Below are 12,245 nucleotides of genomic sequence, written 5' to 3'. Positions count from 1 at the left end.
ATTATAATTTTATAACCACCAGTATTAAAACTGAATATATGACAGGGTAAACCTTGCACTTCAGAAAGTATATGGAATATGATTGAAGAAATTTCCTCTCTCCTTTTTCCTAAAATCTTATCAGATTCTCCAGCTTCCAACTGCATTATGACCCTGAAATCCACACATCATTCTTCCTTTTTGTATTTCGTATCTTTTAAAATTTCTGAAATAATTGAATCGTCTTTAGACAAAAAAGTATTCTATCAACGCTAAACAAAATTCATACATATTTTACCTAACAATGAATAATGTTACCTGATGTAAAAGAGTGGTTGTTCGAACATTGGATCCAATTTCTAGCCCTCTGTGACAGGGGAAGGCTTCCATCAATTCCCAAACTCCTGAGTGGGGCTACTCAATCCTAAACCAATGGTGTTCTTGTATTAATGAACACATGCAGTTTTAATATGGAATTACCATCCTCAGTTCAAACTGAGTTTGAAAGAGTTATATCAGCTTTTCAGATTTTTTTGCTTTTGAAGATCCTTATACATTTTCAAGAGACCAGTGGAGAAATGATTACATGCAGTTAGTAGCTGACTCCCTTTAACCAGAGTTACATTTATGTACAGTAAAATACACAGTAGCTGTATTTTTAAGGTGAAAATGGAAAATTGGTTTTATTTTACACCTGTATCATATAAGCATCCTACCAATATTCAGGTGCACATACATACACGCTCCTGTATCTACACATCTTTGGGTTATTTAACACATTTCCTAGAAAACTATTTATAGCCTTCTTCACATTGTGGTTTTTAATGAAAATAAAGAAATCCAAATACTGTAGAACTGCCATGTAAAAACCAAGCCCAACAGAAATAAAACAAAAGATCCACAAACAATAATCCGGTCATGTCTGTGTTGTCCCCCATCTCCGCCCCGCAAAAAAAAAAAAAAAAACCAAACAACCCAGCATTTCTCAGGACAGTTCAGCTATTCAGCAAATGCCGTGTGTATCAGACTTGAAGCAGTATTACCATTTAGTTACAATAATTAACCTTGTCATTCGAGCAATCTTATTTCTAAAAGTCTCCGAATTTTTCATCAGTTACTGGAAAAAAGAAAAAAAATCTTTAAAGGAACTTGCATTCCTTAAACACTGCCTGTAGTGTTCAGTGGGTATCTGTGCCAGAAATGAATGCACATGACAATTAAATTAGGTAGCAACAAAGCAGGCGGATCATACGTCTGCTGTCATTTAAAGTATCCTCTCTGTATAGACAGAAAATTCTCTTAAAAAACAAACAACAACAAAAAAAAAACAACCAAAACATTTTTCTATTTATAAGTCCTGTTGGTTTTTTCCTGATGTCATTTAAATCACAAATCCAGTAATGTTATAAATCATGTAAAATTTGGAAAATTACTTCAAGCCCCTGGGCTTCACACTGAACTGCTGTCTGAAGAAAAAATTCAAATTGTTTATACAGAGAGCTAGATGGTTTTGCCATCATTGTTGATCTTGTAAAATATTTTGTGTGAAATTAGGCAGATTATTTAAACACATCTAGTCAAACTGCGTATGAAACTCCTTTTTTTCTTGAAAACTTCCTCCTCACTTGCCTTTCTCATTAACCCGGTAGTTTTCCATAGCGAGCACCACCCCGGGCCTACTTACGTCAGTGACTTTCATGCCATTAATTTCAATGGATGCAGGATGTGGTCCAGTAAATTATCCCTCAGCATGGTCTGCTCAGTATTACATTAGACCATGGGAGTAGTGGAAAGAAAGCTCCTTATGAATTTAACTCTTTAAAATACCCATTCTTGTGTTTGCAATGTAAGTTACTGCTATTCTTTGATATTCTAAAGGTTTCTCAAATTATCAGAAAGGTTCTCTCAATAGACAAGCCTTCTAAGGCAATATAGGCACCATAAAACCCCTTACAGACATCCTAAATATTGAGGAAAAACACCAATAATCCAGTAGAGTTAGTCGGGTATAATTGTAAAGAATTCATTGATGGCCACCGCATGAGTCATTTTAATATTGCTTGTAAACTTTTTGGACCACCTGAAAAAGGTACTAGTGCTGGATTTTGAGGACTGTAGTTGAGCTCCTAGAAAAAAAATCCAAAAGAAAAGTTCTTGTATGTAACCTGTAGCTTTTCTCTGCTCAGCTCTTTATTATTCCTCTGCTTCGAATGAAGTCCTGCAGTGATCGGTGTCCTACTTCTCATGACTACTACCACATGAGCTTTCCAAAGTCAACACATATTGTTTTCTAGGGTCTATAATACTTTCCAAGACCAAGTTTACTCGGCAGCTAAAATAGGATAGTCCATTTTTTTTGTCATCAAATGCCAGGTACTGGGAGCAAACTGGGATTGCAAAAGAGCTAAACACACAGACATGCACAAATTGTACTTGAGCAAGTGGACCTTGCTACCAAGATTTGTAAAGTGCCCTGGGGCCTGGGCTCCACAATGCCATGTGCCAAACTGGATTTTTCATATTCTCATGCTTAACTTTTGAACTTGAACTAACACTACATTTTTTCCTCCCTGTCATAATTTCACTTAGACTAATTAGGTTTTACTTTGGCATTCTTTAAGTAAGATCCAAATCATACACCTTCTCTCCTCTATTCTCATGAATACCAAAGCTGTAAAATAAATATTGTTGACGTGTGTTGGCAAAGTGCTTTTATGCTTGGATTCCTCATTAAATTAGGTTCCATTTTAGTTCTAATAAGGATAATCCATTTGATACTGTTGACCCAAATTCCCTTGAGGAAAGCTGCAGTTCCGAATTGATATTTGCCTCTCTGAGACAACTGAGTAACATTCAAAATCACGTCAGACTTCAGATCTGAAAAATGTGCTTTTCCAACATTATTCTAGGGGTTGTGACTAAGTTATATTGCAGAAATGTATTCCTCCAATGCTTTATAATTCTTGGTGTACTTTAATCTTGCTGCTTCCTTAGCTTGCACTTTACTTATCTGTACCCTATCTCTGTAAACACCTTATGAGAACACTGACCATCAGGAAGCAGAAGCACCTTTCTGAAACTCATCCCTGGGCATCTTTTCTGAAATCATATTTCTTCTCCCTGTCATGCTCCTTAATCGTTCCTCTTCTGCAATAAATTGTTATTTCTCTCCCTGTTAGAATTCTTTCCTGTCATTCATCATGTTATGAGTACCTTTTGCTTGAGAACAGGAACAAAATCCCAATAGGCTTCAGGAAGCCTTTAACTCTTTTCCTTTCTCACAATGTAGAAAATAGAGAACTCCACTCAGAGTGTTGTCGTCTTTGGGGGAGTTTCATTGATTTATTTGTTTCAGAGGTTTTGGGGTGCTTTGGGAAAAAATGGGCTATTTGGAAAGATGGAATTACCAGTATTGTGGGTGTTACTCTTAGTTTCCCAAGTACAGTGCTGGATAAGGAAGCTTTTGACATTTTTCTCAAGTTTGGTCTGAAAATTATTTAATAGACAACAGGGGCCTTGGAAGATTCTGGAGAGGAAGCAGTTTCATTGAGTCATTGCAGAAGATCAACTATACAGTTCAAAGCATGAGTTTATGATTTCGTTTGACCTTTGATCAAGCTTGTCTGGATCCCTGTGCTCACAGCGATAGCACATGCAGAGGCTCTGCAGAGAGGAAGCAGTCCTAAAACTTGTCTATATAGTTCCTTTTCCTTATATCAATCGGAGCATGGGATTAGGCCTGTAATTTTGCACATACAAAACTGATGACTTGGACAGCAGTTGCTAAGAGGTAAAGATCCTGCTCATCTGTTTGTTAAAATCTTTGGGATAACTAAGAAAAAAACAATGTCCTGGAAGACTCTGTGAGTAGGACAAACTTTGTAAGTTTGTTATCTGGGACTGCTGAGGAATACAACAGAAGGTCTTCAAAAACAAGCCAGAAAAAAAGCTGTCAGTTTAGCTGTATTCATACTGCTTTGGTGTTAGGGAATGAAATGGGTGATTCCTTGATGTCTTTTTGAGCTCTGTTTTCTATGATTCTAGACTCCCAGATGCATCCTCGGGGTGACGCTCTACCTGTAGATTTTTGGGTAGCAAAAAATGTTATCAAATACAACCATAGAGGAACACGTATCTGTCTCAATCCTTTATTCCAAGTGAATATCCAATTAAACCTTTACTTCAGTATCCCACTGGTTTTCTCATTTGTTGACTCACGCAGGATGAGGGCAGAAGAGTGCTGCTGAACACCTGATTATATCCTTAGCAATGGGAAAAATATATAGACAAACACGAAGAGTGCCAGCTCAGCATTCAAAACTTACATAAATAAAGTACCGGAGGCCAAATTAACCTTTTACTTTACTGTTTTCTTCAATTGGCAAATGCAAATATATTTTTCCATAATTTATGTCTTGACAGATGATAATGAATGTGAAAATGCTACTCAGCCTTGTGGAGAGCATGCCAATTGCACAAACACGGTGGGAAGTTATTTCTGCATGTGTGCACCTGGTTTCAAATCCAGCAATGGTCAACAAACTTTTGTACCTAATGATGGAACCTCCTGCGTGGGTAAGTTATTAATGTCTGCCAGCTAGCTTTACATTGTCACTCTTCTCTTATTGCTTCTGTTAATTATAGAAATCTAGCAAAATGCTTTCAGATTTGCGAAGTTTGGAGTCTGGATATAAATTTCCCACAATTTGGACTGGTACAGACTTAATATTCCAGCTCAGGCCCCCACTTTTTGCTGATAACACAGCAGCTGCCATTGCTTTCAGTAACACTTCAATCTTTACTCTCTTCACAATGTTTTTAATCTACATGTCACAGTTTTTGATGATGAATATATAGTTAAGGTAACACATGAATCCCCAATCCACCCAATTATGCCCCTGTTTCACTGATCTGCGAGCAAGGCGGTTGTATTCTTAAAACAAAGCAGAGTGACAAAATATTCTGCATTCAGGTCACTTGGGACCAACAAGATTCTCTATACATTTGACCTACTATGCTCCAAATATCTTTCATTTGGGGGCTTTCGTTGGGATATTTTGGGTAATTTTTCAAGTCTGATCAAAAGCAATGAGCAAGACCAGTATTTATCCTACCTCCTGTGCCATCCATCAGCCTCTGTATCTGTAGCAGTTGGATGGAACATGTTCAAGATTACAGGGGAGGAAAAGTTCTCTGGAAAAATGTTATTTCTGAACAGCTATGCAATCCTTTAGGATTTCCTTTGAATGGAAGAACTGTAACTATTTCTCTTTTTTCAAACTCCTGGTAATTTTCTCTGTATGTTGCAACAGTCCTCAGGGAATGGGAAAATGAGAAATAAATCTATTGCCCTTTACACCTTTATGCTGACTGTGTCTCATTCTAGATATGTCTCTTGTGAGCTTGTGAGTGCTGACAACCTCTCTTCTTACTGCTCTTAATATCAGCAGAATGGCTGCATATTAAGCCAGAAAGTGATCTAATCAACATTTCTTGCCCATTGCTCACATCCATCTAAAAGAGCTCTTCTTTATCCAGCCACTATGAATCGTTCTTAAATTAGCTGGGACTGAGACTGTTAGCACATTGAGCTGTAAATATTCTCGCAATTTCTGGTCCTGTCTTTGATTTTTATGTTATGATATTCCCTCAGCTTCAGAAGTTTTGTCTTCAAAGTTATTTCTCTGATTGTTCTTGTGTCACTTTAGCTTTTTACCATTAGCTTGCTAATTTCTTTTTTTTTGCCCTCTTTTCTTTACTGGGCAGACTGATCTTTTTTTATCCTCTACTGGGGGTTAGTTTACCTCTTCTCTTCTCCTTTTTGCAAATCCATATGGGAGGAGCTGAGAGCTTCCAAAACTCACACTGAAATAAAGAATTACCTGTGGGCACCTTTTCTCATTAAACATGTGTACCAATTACTTTACCAAGCAGTGAGTCCTAAAGACAACCTTTTGATCCACAATTAATTTTCTGCTTTATCTGTCAGGGAAACCATAATAGGATGTTTTGTACCCAATGGATCTGCTGCTATAGGTAGTAGAGGTGACCTGCACACAAGCAGCTGACAGTAGTGTATTCAGGGTGTGCTGTACCCAGCTGAAGCAAACACCCGTTGTCACTGTAAGTACAGTGCAAGTTGTCCAGTACAAATCAGAGGACAGAGCTACCAAGTATCCATCCTACCCAAGTTTATAGGGCCCCAAAATATTTTCAGACTCTGCAGTCTTAAGTTTCCTTTTTAATATATGTGTATAATATATATGGCAGTAACTTTACAAATACAGTAGTTGAATTTTGGAGAGTCTGCCATTATGCAACCTATTTGTTCATGCCACCAAACCTATCTGGAGTTCCCAGTGGTGCAAGCATGGTATGTGACTGGGTGTGTGCGAGTCCGTGTCGAAGCCCATATGTGTGTTCCTCCCCTCTTTGGATACTATACTAAACTTCCAGATACAAAGTGATTCTAACTCTCAGGGTAGTGGATCAAAAGCAAACTTGGGAAAACAGCTTTGGGAATGCCAGTTCACCCTTAATCTCATCCATGTTATCAGGCAGAATCGGTGAAGGGGTGACAATGAAACATGCAGATAGAGGGGAACTGGGAGGTGGGAAGGGAGAAAGAGAAAAAGAGAAGGAGAAAGGAAATTGAGAAGAAAGAGAGGAATGCAGAGATGTGATATTTCTGAAGATGACGTTTTTCTGCTGTCCTGAATGTAAGCTATTAAAAATCTATTTACTGTGTAAAAGCCACGCTTTTTCCTCAGTCTTCACAATGTATTGAATGTTCAGCTGCAAATAAAAAGGTGAAATATAAACCTACTTTTTTCACACTGGTCAACAGAGTAAAAACGTGAAAATGTCCATCTGCAAAATGAAAGTGACATCTGTGCCACTCTGCCTTTTCCAGGAACATGCTATTAGTTTTCTTCAGGTATTTCTGAGAGCACTGGGAAGGCACCCATTCTCCATCACATCCTTTTCTGTGACAGGGGAGTTGTACAGTGGCTGGGATATGGCATTACGCCACATTCCTAACTTTCCTTTTACCGGTGCCACTCATAGGCTTTTTCATTTCTACTTTGTGTGTGCTGCTGCCTTCCACAGTATGGAGACGCAGGGAGGGAACATCTAGTCCTTTGCAATTGGACTTTTCAATCACTTGCAAGCTACTAATAAGCAGAAGGTATAATGTAGACATCAAGCTGTCTTGACTGACTGGTGAAGAATCAAAGCGATGTAGGTACAATCCAGTAATTGGCAAGACTGAACATAATAACTGTTCTCAGTACTTTTAATTTAATTGGAATTTCCTTGCCTGCTGCAGTAAATGAGGAGTGACAAAGCACAGAAATAAAATAAAAGGTTATAAATCTATTTTCACACTAGCCTAAGTGGTGTTGGTGATATTATTTTTCTGATCGCAGCTATTATAAAAGCTTCAAAGTTCAGCTCCAGGATTTGTTTTGAATATTTACTAAAAGGCCAGGGCTCTTTGCAGAGCTATGGCAAATGCTATTCTGTTTAAAAAGCTGCTGTTCTTCAACCTTTGCTGTGAAGACTACTCGCGCAAGCCTTGGCGGCCCAGTCCCACTCCCATAGTAGATCAAGGAGGACGGTTTGAGATCCTTGCCCCAAAGCTCCAGTAAAATTGGATTGCTGAAAGCACTGACAAGCTGTTGTCCATGTGTGGTCCAACAATTGCATGTTCAGTTAAAAAGGCATAACTACAAAATATAAAGAAACAAAAACCTACAGCTACTGCACACAGTATTTCAAAGCAGGAACTTAAAAGCAGCGTTCTTGCAACTGTCACAAATTGTTGGCTGCCCCTGACAATCTCATTGATTTAAAAGGGATACGAAGCTGATTAGTACCTTGCAAGATCAGGCATATTGCCTTTTAATTTTGTCATCCAGGAGTTGTTTTTTTTTCTCCAGGAAACAGTAAATTAGATAGGCGTGATATGGACTCATTCCATATGGACAACTCAACTGCAGAAAGTCCATTTGCATATACTCAACAGGGTGTCTCTATCAGACGTTAAATAGCCATCCTGTTGCCAGAGATGTGCCTTGGTGCTTGAGTTTCTGCTGTTGTTCTGGATAATCCTGAATTCTCATTAAAATCTCCATTACACTTAATATCTGACATAATTACGAAAGGAAGGGTAATTTGTGCGACTACCCAATAATGACAAATAAATGATTTACCAAACTAAAGGTTCATGAAAAGCAAAATAGCATAATAATTTTGAAATATTTGCATCAGTAAATCACATGGAAACCTTATATTTATAAGTCATTGTAAGTCTTAGCAAAGATTGTTGTCATTTGCTGGTGTTTTATCATTGCATTACATGCTAAATATCTTGCTAAAATGTACACGTCCTTCTCCAAGTAGCTGACAAGGCCAAAGAAATCTTTGCTGTAAGGCTGATGTGTGTTCTAGCTATACAAATGGGTATTGTCATGGTTTTCACCCTTGCCACTTCAATTCACTCAAAGTTTTCTGTCTTTGACACAGAGTCACACAACAGGGCACTGACAGGCACCCACTTGTTTCAAAAAGAACTTTATAATTTACTGATGTGAGAGGTTATTTAAATACCAAGAGTAAGAACTTTAGCCTTTATGTCTTTAAATGACAGCATTTAATTATGAGGTAGCCTGTGTGTAGCACTATATCACATTTTTTTCTCCCTTTTTCTTTACTTTTGCCAGATTCATTGATGTGTAGCATGGCTAGCTCCATGACTATAAATACTGAGGTCACAGAAACCATACAAACATGGATAATGCAAAACTCAGCTCATTAAAGAGAAACATTTGCAGTTTGGGGCGTTAAATATGGAAACAAGCTATTGCCCTAACGCAGATAATCATAATTTAACCTCACGCTTTAAACTTCAGTGCTTGCACCAACCCATTCAAACCCATGGCCTCCTTGGGGGCTCCCCCAAAGAGCAGAGATGGTTGTGCTGGGGAGAGCAAATGCGTTTCCAGCCCCACCTCACTGCCTCTGCCATGTGGGATCTGAGTGGCTTTGCAATGGGGGCTTCTGAACCTCAGGCTTAAAACATAGCATTTCAGGTGCAAGTCAGAGCCACCGCTCAGTGAGGAAAATAGGGATGTGAAAGTGGGGTGGGACATCGACCATCTCCTTGAACCCCAGGAAGACCTCTAGGATTGTGAGAAGAAGAAAGGGAGCTGAGAATTAAACAGAAACCAGCAAAAACTGTGTGGATGCCAAAACTGCTGGGATACATTTTGCAGTTGCCCTGTATCCATAAGAAAAAAAAAGCATCCATCTGATTATGGAGGCGCTCTTGCCATTATTAGCAAATGTTCTATGAATTTACCAAAAATCCTGTCCAAACAGGCAGATGGCCCCCAGGTACCCTTCAGACATCTTTCTGCATTCCCTAGACATATCCATAGATATGCAGTGTATTTTTCCATTCTTCCACAATTTCTGTTTATCTAGCAATCTTATTTCACCTACATTATTGCTCATTTTTGTTCTACTCCTTTTTGAAAACCACCAACAATCTTGTATCAAAATAAGAGCCCCAAAATAGTTCCTATATGCTAATAGTGTGTTTCCAGCCCCCCATATCTGCTTTCTGTCTGTCTGTTCTTAACACCCATCTGGCAGCACAAAGGCATCCTATCAATTCAGGTAGCTGTTCTCCTCCACTAATCGGTTAATCTGTTCTCCTTTTTCACCAAGTCCTTTCCCAAATTCAGTGTCATGCCAGTTATTAACTTAGGCTGTCTTCCTCTCCGGTTCATCCATTCCCCTCCCTGCCATTACTGTCCTTCAGTTCTCAGCCTCTTCTCCTCTAAAGCTGTTCAATTAAATCTGCTCATGTGTCACTTCTTCAGTTTTCAACCCTTTTCATCAGATATACCTGTCCCAAAGCTGTTCACTCTTTTCTCCTTTCCAGCACAGCATTTCACAGTCCATTACTTTATTCTTCAGAATTATTTGGTATTGTTCCCAGTTTACTTTCTCCGTTGAGTTATTTGATCTTTATCCTCAGCCAACCAAATAATGCAAAATAATCCCTACTCCAGCCAGAGAGTTAGTACCCAGCTCTCCTAAATTGATCAATTCATGGACTCCCTTACCGGAATTCATCAGTTTTACTCTTGGACTGTGCCCCACCCAGTTACTGAACGTGTCTTCCTAATGGCAAATTATTTAGAAGCACAAAAGCCATTTTAGGCAAATGTAATTTAAATGTGGATTAAAAAAAAAAAGCCATGCCAAGCACTTTAAAGGGCACAGAGCTTAAATCTTAGATTAACGAGATGGATAGAGTGATCTTTTGTAGCATCTTTTTAAAGCCATGACTGAAAAGGAAAAGCTGCAGTTTTCTTTCTCTTTTCTAACTGAATCATAAGGCTGAGAAAATCTATTTAGTCTAATCTCTGGAAAATGGATTTCAGATGATTTGCATCATGCCGAGCATTTTGTTATGATAGAATTAATATTTACACTCATGGTTTTAAAACATGAACAATGCAGTATTATATAGTAATAAAAGTGGTGGTATAAAAATATGATCAATTATGATTTATCCTTCCAATCCCTAAGTATTATAATTGGCAGGTGTTTTGCCATTAAGTTTGCCTTTTTAGGTCTTGTGCTTTTTTATTCCATGAAATTTTATTATAAAACTGCTTGCAGTGTGCAGGGCTATTATCAACAAAGCAGCAAGGTGTTAGTCTGTAAATACTTAATAAAAAATTCAATTTCTCACGATATTTGCAGATGTAGATGAGTGCAGCAATGAAGGAACTGTTGCCTGTGGAGATCATGCAAAATGTGAAAACGTGGATGGAGGGTTTAACTGCTCCTGTAAGGAAGGTTATCAACCATCCACAGGAAAATTGCAGTTTAAGCCAAATGATGGCACTTCCTGCCAAGGTACATGATATTATAAGGGTTTATGTGTTATTATAGAGCTACATCTTCTGAGAAATCCACCAGTGCCTCTTTATCTTCAGTGAGATTAATCAGCGAGACATGAAGGAGAGGCAAGGCAGTGGCATCTACATTTCCTGAGAATAGAATAATTTCGTAAATGTATTTTTGCTAAACAGTGTGATGAAATCCCTTTGAAATAATGGTTGCCTCCTCATTGTTGTCAGATCTGTACTCCTCTCTGTAAATTTGAGCTGTCTCTTAACTCCACCTACGGAAGTCCCAAGGAAAGGGGCCAAGCTCTCTACCCGAGTAAAACAAAAGCTCAGAGTCCAATCTCATGCTGTAACTTGGGCCAAGATAAAGTCTTAGTAGTTGCAGTTTGAGAACGGAGTGCTGCATCTGATGTGTGTAAATTCAGAATGCTGGTGGTTTGGGGAACTACTTAGAAAAGAGTTCTTACAATGAGTATATATTGAACATTGATTAAACTGCAATATATAATTAGTTTCTTTTTAATTTCTACAGAAAATCCGAAGGCCAAGTGTGAGTTATACAAAGACTGTATAACTGAACATATTAATAGAACTTTAGCTGGAGTAAGTAGCATTGGTTTATAGATTAATTTTCAAATCCTTTAATTGTTTCTGTTTGAAACTGTTATTTCAATTATAATAGTTCTTAAGGAGCTTTTAACAAATGCTTGAAGCATACAATTGAACTTAAGCATGTTTACAGAAGTCTCTTTAATAATTTCAAATTATTTGAACTGGGTTGTATGTTCAAATCATGATAATAACTTGCTGGGAATATGCCTGTTCTGTTTCCAGCAAAGTGAGTCATGATGCATGAAAAATTCAGAAGTGTGGTAATCACTCAACTGTTTCTGTAATTTCTGAAGTTACACACTGCTGCATTTACCGATGCGCAATTATTTGCTTGTTCAGAGTGGAAGGCAGCAAGATAGCTTACAAAAGTAATGTCAACAAGTGACAAAATAGAAAATGGAGCAATAACATCCTGGTATGCTAGTATATTTACTCCTCAAAGCATAGTATGCAAAATGGTACAGAATTTATACACTCAAAGACTCTGGACTGAAGATTTTTTTTTTTCACCAGAAGCAGATTCCTGAAGCAAATTAAAAGAATATTAATGGATTCACTATTCATTAGTCTACAGCTATAGTATTGTCTAATTTAAAAGGATAAATGAAACATAAGCATAAATAAATTCAAACCAATTGTGTATATTTGCATTTTATATTAAGCAGTTTGCCGAGTTACGAGTTTCAGAAAGATATTAATTTAAAGGCTTTTATTGACCTAGTG

The 12,245-nt window shown here is 37.9% G+C and overlaps 1 protein-coding gene across 1 annotated transcript in view; it reads left to right on the top strand.

Annotated features, from left to right (window-relative positions):
- Positions 1 to 12,245, top strand: part of ADGRL4 (adhesion G protein-coupled receptor L4) — a 75,219-nt gene that overhangs the window by 35,886 nt on the left and 27,088 nt on the right. The window contains exons 4-6 of the mRNA XM_009648431.2: positions 4,402 to 4,554; positions 10,762 to 10,917; positions 11,443 to 11,513. Of these exons, the coding sequence (XP_009646726.2) occupies positions 4,402 to 4,554; positions 10,762 to 10,917; positions 11,443 to 11,513 (380 nt within the window). The remainder of the gene's footprint in view (positions 1 to 4,401; positions 4,555 to 10,761; positions 10,918 to 11,442; positions 11,514 to 12,245) is intronic.

This window comes from Egretta garzetta, unplaced genomic scaffold, assembly GCF_000687185.1.
Source record: "Egretta garzetta isolate BGI_Z169 unplaced genomic scaffold, ASM68718v1 scaffold31, whole genome shotgun sequence".
Lineage (NCBI taxonomy): Eukaryota > Metazoa > Chordata > Aves > Pelecaniformes > Ardeidae > Egretta > Egretta garzetta.
This window is presented reverse-complemented; position numbering and strand designations above follow the sequence as displayed.